Raw genomic sequence first — 7,865 nt, 5'->3', positions numbered from 1 at the left:
ATTTTATTGAGCAAGTTATGGTCAGTTTATTACTGACTGATAAGTGGAAACTGACAAACGGGAGAAACTGAAATGTATGTGTTGATAAAATGAATGATTCGACAATAGGTCTATAGTTATCCAAATTCAGCATATAATATATCAAATTAAATCCTTGTTTGTCTAATTTCCAAAGATTCAAACCGCTCATCAATTGGACTTTTATTGAGCAAGTTATGGTCAATTTATTACTGATTGTGCAGTGGAAACAGAGAAATAGGGAAAACTAAAATGTGTGTGGTGATAAAATGAATGGTTCGACAGTGAGTCTACAGTTATTCAAATAAAGCGTATAATATATCAAATTAAAGCCATGTCTGTCTAGTTTTCAAATATTCAATCCGATTGTCAATTGGATTTTTATTGAACAAATTATGATCAATTTACTACTTACTATTCAATAGAAACTAAGAAATAGGGGAAACCAAAATGTGTATGATGATAAAATGAATGGTTCGATAGTGAGTCTACAATTATTCAAATTTAGTGTATAATATATCAAATTAAAGTTCTGTCTGTCTAGTTTTCAAATATTCAATCCGGTCATCAATTGGATTTTTATTGAGCAAATTATGGTCAATTTACTACTGACTATTCAGTGGAAACTGAGAAATAGGGGAAACCAAAATGTGTGATAATAAAATGAATGGTTCATAAATGGGTCTACAGCTATCCAAATTCAGCGTATAATATATCAAATTAATGTCTTGTCTGTCTAGTTTTCAAATATTTAAACCGTTTATAAATTGGATTTTTATTCAGCAAGTTATGGTAAATTTACTACTGTCTATTTAGAGAAAATCGAGAAACATGGGAAACAAAAATGCGTGTGATGAAAAAAATGAATAGTTCGGTAGTGGGTCTATGGTTATCCCAATTTAGCGTATAACATGTCAAATTAAAGTCTTATCTATCTAGTTGCCAAATATTGAAACCGTTTGTTAATTGGATATTTATTGAGAAAATTATTGTCAATTTACTACTAACTGTTCAGTGGAAACTGAGAAATGGGGAAACAAAAATGTGTGGGATGATAAAATGAATAGTTCGACAGTGGGTTTACTGTTATCCAAATTCAGTGTATAATTATCAAATTAAAGCCCTATCTGCCTAGTTTCCAAAGTTTCAAACCGCTCATCAATTGGATTTTTATTGAGCAAGTTATGGTTAATTTACTACTGATTATTTAGTGGAAACTAAGAAATGGAGGAAACCAAAATGTGTGTGATGATAAAATGAATGGTTTGGCAGTAGTTCTACAGTTATTCAAATTCATTGTATAATATATCAAATTAAAGCCTTGTCTGTCGAGTTTCCAAATATTCAAACCGCTCATCAATTGGATTTTTATTGAGCAAGTTATGGTCAATTTACTACTGACTGTTCAGTGGAAACCGAGAAATGGGGAAACCAAAATGTGTGTGATGATAAAATGAATGGTTCAACCATGGCTCTACAGTTATCCAAATTTAGTGTATAATATATCAAATTAAAACTATGTCTATCTTGTTTTCAAATATTTAATTTGTTCATCAATTTGAATTTTATCGAGCAACATATGACTAATTTACTACTGATTATTCAGTGAAAGTCGAGAAACGGGGGAAACCAAAATGTGTGTGATGATAAAATGAATGGTTCAGCAGTGGGTCTATAGTTATTCAAATTTAGCGTATGATATATCAAATTAAAGCTCTGTTTGTCTAGTTTCCAAAGATTTAAACCTTTCATCAATTGGACTTTTATTAAGCAAGTTAGGATCAATGTATTACTGACTATTTAGTGGAAACCGGGAAACAGGGAAAACTGAAATGTGCGTGATGATAAAATGAATAGTTTGGTAATGGGTCTATAGTTATCCAAATTCAGCGTATAATATATCAAATTAAAGCCTTGTTTGTCTAATTGCCAAATATTCAAACCATTTGTCAATTGGATGTTTATTGAGTAAATTATGGTCAATTTACTATTGATTGTATAGTGGAAACCAAGAAACGGGAGAAACCAAAATGTGTGATGATAAAATGAATGGTTCGACAGTAGTTCTGCAGTTATTCAAATTCAACACATAATATATCAAATTAAAGCCTTGTTTGTCTAGTTTCCAAATATTCAAACCGTTCGTAAATTGGATTTTTATTCAACAAGTTATGGTCAATTTACTACTAACTGTTTAGTGAAAACCAAGAAAAATGGGAAACAAAAATGTGTGTGATGATAAAATGAATGGTTTGGTAGTGGGTCTACAGTTATCCAAATTCAGCGTATAACATGTCAAATTAAAGCCTTGTCTATCTAGTTGCTAAATATTCAAACCGTTTGTCAATTGGATATTTATTGAGAAAATTATTATCAATTTACTACTGACTGTTCAGTGGAAACCTCGAAACGGGAAAACTAAAGTGTGTGAGATGATAAAATGAATGGTTTGGCAGTGGGTTTACAGTCATCCAAATTCAGTTTATAATATATCAAATTAAAGCCCTGTCTGTCTAGGTTCCAAAGATTAAAACCGCTCATCAATTGGATTTTTATTAAACAAGTTATGGCCAATTTACTACTTACTGTTTAGTGGAAACCAAGAAACGTGGGAAACCAAAATATATATGATGATAAAATGAATGGTTCGGTAGTGGGTCTACAGTTATCCAAATTTAGCGTATAATATATCAAATTAAAGCTTTGTCTGTCTAGTTTCCAAATATTCAAACCACTCATCAATTAAGCTTTTATTGAGTGAGTTATGATCAATTTACTATTGACTGTTTAGTGAAAACCGAGAAACAAGGAAAACCAAAATGTGTATGATAATAAAATGAATGGTTCGGTTGTGGGTCTACATTTTTCCAAATTCAGATAATTATCTGTCTAGTTTCCAAGTATTTAAACGGTTCGTCAATTGGATTTTTATTGAGCCATGCACGATTGTTTGAAACATAAACTTTAATTTCAATGGGCACACAGTGAGTGAGAACACAAATTCAGAAACTTGTAAGTGTAATTTGATTCCATTTCTTCAGAACATACACAATTGTTATGAGGTGTGAAAGCTCCATTTATTAATGCAGTTCGCCTTGTTTCAGGGCTTCCTTGTTTCAGGCAAATTTATCGCATGTGTTTTTTGTTGACATTTTTATTGCTTATAGGTCATATGTTAGGCTCTTGCCATTAAATTATATTCAAAGTTCAACCATTCGGGAGAGACTTCAGAATAATACATCATTAATTTTCAATCTCTCTCTCCAGCCTCTTGAAAATTGCAGGAAATTTTCCAAGAATTTGACAAGCATAAAACCAATTAATCCATATTAAGTCAAACCTTTGGAATATTTCGTCAAAATGACGTAGAGAAACTTTAATTAATTAATTATAGAAAGCAACACCGTAGATTAAACATTAAATAATTATATTAAGTGTAATTAAGTTATCAAGTATAATTAGGTCTATATCCATGGCAAATTCTGCACCGAAAGAATATATATATATAAAGCAACCCCGTAGATTAAACATTAAATAATTATATTAAGTGTAATTAAGTTATCAAGTATAATTAGGTCTATATCCATGGCAAATTCTGCACCGAAAGAATATATATATATAACTTGGGACTGAAGACGTATAAATTTTAAAGCATGATTTATTAAGTCAATTGCTTCTTCTACCTAACAAATTTCAGTAGAAAGTTAACTGTATTCAACTAACTCTACTGTGGGGGCTTCCGGTAGATTTGGTTTTCATCAACTGCCATACGAAAATGTATAACTTCCGTTGACTAAAGTTAGATTTGTATCCACCACATTTTATGTTATAATTGTATACTTTTACCAAAAATTTCTGAAGTTATGTTCAACTTTTAAAGAGATAGTCTCGCAGCAATTTAACTTCGATGGATAAGAAGAAAAAGTTGTCTATCATGGAATTGAATTAATGTATTAGAACAACCCATTAATTTTATTTTTGGCTATCACCATTTATATACAAATAATTTCAAAAGAACATAAAGTTATGTAAAATGTTGTGTCTCAAAGTCTCACATTGAATAATTACAAGAAACCATTCATTCTCTTATATAAAACATGGTAAAAATGGTGCTTGAAAATTCAAGAAAACAAGAAGTTTATTAAGGACAATATCGTCAGAAAAAAGATTGGTGAAATCAATATTGGACTTTATTGCTTAAAGCAAACAGAAGAACATAAATCCTGATGTCATGGCGGCTTGATTTATTAACCAGCTTTGAAATTATTCTCACACCTCATGAAACCAAATATAATCCAAGTTCCAAGTACGTTTCTTAAATAGTTCGTGCAAAACTTCGGCGCTGATTGCTTTAAATTGAGGCTATGTTCTTCTCTTTAGTCTTTACTTCCATTCAAAAATCTATAAATGCCGCTTAAATTCAACCATTTCAACCCACAATTCTACACCTTCAACTCTCAAAACTTTTCAATTACACACCTCACTTTTTTGTCTCCAAGAGAAGAAATGGCAAAACCGATGAGTTCTTTTGTTCTTTTAGTGCTTTTCTTGATCCTTTTCTTTCATTTATCTTTGGCTATTCCTGTGACTTACAATGTGCTCAGTTTAGGAGCCAAATCCGATGGCAAAACTGATTCTTCAAAAGCATTTCTTGATGCATGGAGTAAAGCCTGTGGCTCGACCGAGGCCGCCACCGTTTATGTGCCACCGGGGAGGTTCTTGCTAGGCAAAGTTGAGTTTAAAGGCCAATGCAATAACAACGATATTGTTATACGTCTTGATGGCACTCTTGTGGCTCCATCAGATTATAACGTTATCGGAAATGCTGGAAATTGGCTTATGTTTGAAAATGTTAATGGAGTTTCTATTAATGGTGGCACTCTTGATGGTCAAGGTGCTGGCCTGTGGACTTGCAAGAAGACTGGCAAGAGTTGCCCCAGTGGTGCCACGGTAAGTCAAAAGATTAGTGTAGAAAATCAATTACTTGTAGATTTGTTTTATTTTTTATTTTTTTTTATAATTAACGAGTGCTTTGTTAATTTTTCTTGTGTCTATGTGCAGACACTGGAGTTTAGTAACTCGAACAATATTGTCATAAATGGATTAACATCTTTGAATAGCCAGATGTTTCATATTGTTATCAATGGCTGCAACAACGTGAAAGCACAAGGGGTTAAGGTTTCAGCCTCGGGCATCAGCCCTAACACCGATGGAATTCATGTTCAATCTTCTATCGATGTCACAATCATGAACTCCAGGATTGGGACCGGTGATGATTGTGTATCAATTGGCCCTGGTGCCACTAATTTATGGATTGAAAATGTTGCTTGTGGCCCTGGCCATGGCATCAGGTAAATCTTTATAAAGAGTATAATCTTTTTTTTTTTTTTTTTTCCCTTTATATTTGTAGCTAAACTTGTAATCTCGTGATTTGGTGCAGCATTGGTAGTCTTGGCAAGGATCAAGAAGAGGCTGGAGTGCAGAATGTGACAGTAAAAACTACGACTTTTACGAGTACTCAAAATGGAGTGAGGATCAAGTCTTGGGGTAGACCTAGCAGTGGTTTTGCAAGGAACATTCTTTTTCAACATGCCATCATGAACAATGTCCAAAATCCTATCGTCATTGATCAAAATTATTGCCCTGACAACAAAAATTGCCCTGATCAGGTACGATATTACAAGTTATAATGACTTTTGTGAAATTTATATACATATGTGCAATCATTCTTAAACGCGGATGTCTCCGTTTTCTGATTTGTTTCTAGTTAGATTGGTGCCTAGATCATTTTTTTGAAATTGTGTAAAAATATTTAATATATAATGTAACCCTTGATCTTTTTGTTTATTCATCTTATATAACAGGCTTCAGGGGTTAAAATTAGTGATGTGAAATACCAAGATATTCATGGAACTTCTGCATCTGAAGTTGCCGTAAAGTTTGATTGCAGTTCACAGTATCCATGCTCTGGGATAAGCTTGGAGGATGTGAAGCTCACATACAACAATCAACCAGCTAAAGCATCATGTAGCCATGCCGATGGATCAGTTTCTGGCGTTGTTCAGCCTAGCAGTTGCTTGCTCCAATGAAAATTTCATGCAATTGTTATGTTATAATTTACTATAGCTATTGCTAGCTTTTACAAAAATGTTGTAGAATGGAGTCCTAGAAGGCCCAAAAATATTGGGCCACTGTCGTATGTGGTGGCAATATAATTATGGTTTAATTAGTAGTTATATTTTGCTTGAGCCTGTGGCGTTTGCCTATTCATTAGGCTTGTTTTGTCGCCTGGCCTTGCAATATTGTAAAGAGAAGTCCAAATCTTCTCGTTCTAAGTGTTTTTATGATGTTATAAAATGAATGAAATAAATTGATTTCTTATGAGAGATCTTTAGACTTGAGTTTATAGTTAACTAGTCGGAAGTCCTGCACGTTACGCAGGTTGTTTATGATATTGGTTTTGACACCACGTTTGTTTGAATAATTGAATGTTTCAATTGATTGGTATTTACTATTGAGGTAGATACATTGCATAGGTTTATCAAATTAAAGATTTCAATTATATATAGTTTTACATTATGATTTTATTGTGTGGTGTCGTTTTTTAGCATCAAAATATCTAACGTTTTAAAAAGATGTTGTTTCATACATCGTTTTAAATAATTTGTCATTCATTTTAAGTGTGGTTTGACCATAATTAGAAAGGTCTATAGTTATCCAAATTTATCGTATAATATATCAAATTAAAGTTCTGTCTGTCTAGTTTTCAAAGATTCAAACCGCTCATCAATTAGATTTTTAGTGAGTAAATTATGACCAATTTACTATTGATTGTTTGGTGGAAACTGAGAAATAGGGGAAACCGAAATGTGATTGTGGATGAATTATGGTTTGGCAACTTGCTTGCAGAAATTATAATCAATAGCATGATTATGACGTCCAAAACTGTTCATAAAGCTACAACCCATAATAAGCCACCACTTCTGTTCCGATAATTATAATGAATGGTTCGGCATGAATATGTGTTATGTTATGCGGATATAACAATATAATATTACAATCCACCAAAATGAATGGATTGAATATTATAATAGTAAAATGAACAAAACTGAATATTATAACAATTGATGGTTGCATATTGTTTTTTAAATATAATATTATGATTGTAATGGTTCATAAAACTATTTATGAATATTATAATAGTAAAATGAACCATTGTTAAATTATAATATTATGTTATAACAATATAACTTATGAAATATTGTTCGACAACTTGCTTGCAAAAATTATAATCAACAGCATGAAATTGACTTTTCATATTGTATTAAATAAAAAGGACATTATAATATTACAATTGTTAATGAATAATGGTTTGGTAACCGGTCTCTTGTAATTCTATAGTACAATCTATAGTACAATCTAAATAGATTTGTATCTTTTCTCTTACAATTAAATAATATGGTTTAGCCCACGGCTACAATTCTATAGTACAATGGTAAACAACTTGATGATCGAAATGGTTCGGCACATGGATAAGAAAATAGCACCAAAATCATTGATCCAAATAATTCGTCAAATGGATTTTTTAAGTACAGTAGTAGACACATAAATGGTTCAGAATGGTCTGGCCTATGTCTTCTTATAATTGAATAACAAAATTACTGGTTTGGCAAATGGATTTGACATTTCTGTAACAGAATTACGATTCACCATTTGCACTAAAACAATCAAATAGTCAAAACCATACAATAAATTACATACCTTTTAACAAAAACTATATAGCATACATGATAAGCGATTGAATAGGAGTATAACAATACAATAGCCAATGAATTACAACTATGAGA

At 31.9% G+C, this 7,865-nt stretch overlaps 1 protein-coding gene across 1 annotated transcript; it reads left to right on the top strand.

Annotated features, from left to right (window-relative positions):
• Nucleotides 1-4,447: 4,447 nt before the first annotated feature.
• LOC116123860 (polygalacturonase-like) lies at nt 4,448-6,368 on the top strand. The gene is made up of 4 exons (XM_031409605.1): nt 4,448-4,968; nt 5,080-5,369; nt 5,459-5,687; nt 5,883-6,368. The coding sequence occupies exons 1-4, from the start codon at nt 4,525-4,527 to the stop codon at nt 6,105-6,107; spliced, it is 1,188 nt and encodes a 395-aa protein (XP_031265465.1). The 5' UTR covers nt 4,448-4,524; the 3' UTR covers nt 6,108-6,368.
• Nucleotides 6,369-7,865: the final 1,497 nt, after the last annotated feature.

This window comes from Pistacia vera, unplaced genomic scaffold (assembly GCF_008641045.1).
Source record: "Pistacia vera cultivar Batoury unplaced genomic scaffold, PisVer_v2 Contig103, whole genome shotgun sequence".
Classification (NCBI taxonomy): Eukaryota; Viridiplantae; Streptophyta; class Magnoliopsida; order Sapindales; family Anacardiaceae; genus Pistacia; species Pistacia vera.
The sequence above is the reverse complement of the archived record's forward strand: the minus strand, read 5'-3'. Positions and strand labels throughout refer to the sequence as shown.

Excerpts from the sequence above, each read along its gene's own strand:
- LOC116123860 (XM_031409605.1), top strand. The coding sequence starts at position 4,525 with ATGGCAAAACCGATGAGTTCTTTTGTTCTTTTAGTGCTTTTCTTGATC. Across the intron at positions 4,969-5,079 it reads GTTGCCCCAGTGGTGCCACG|ACACTGGAGTTTAGTAACTC; the intron begins GTAAGTCAAAAG and ends GTCTATGTGCAG. Across the intron at positions 5,370-5,458 it reads GGCCCTGGCCATGGCATCAG|CATTGGTAGTCTTGGCAAGG; the intron begins GTAAATCTTTAT and ends GATTTGGTGCAG.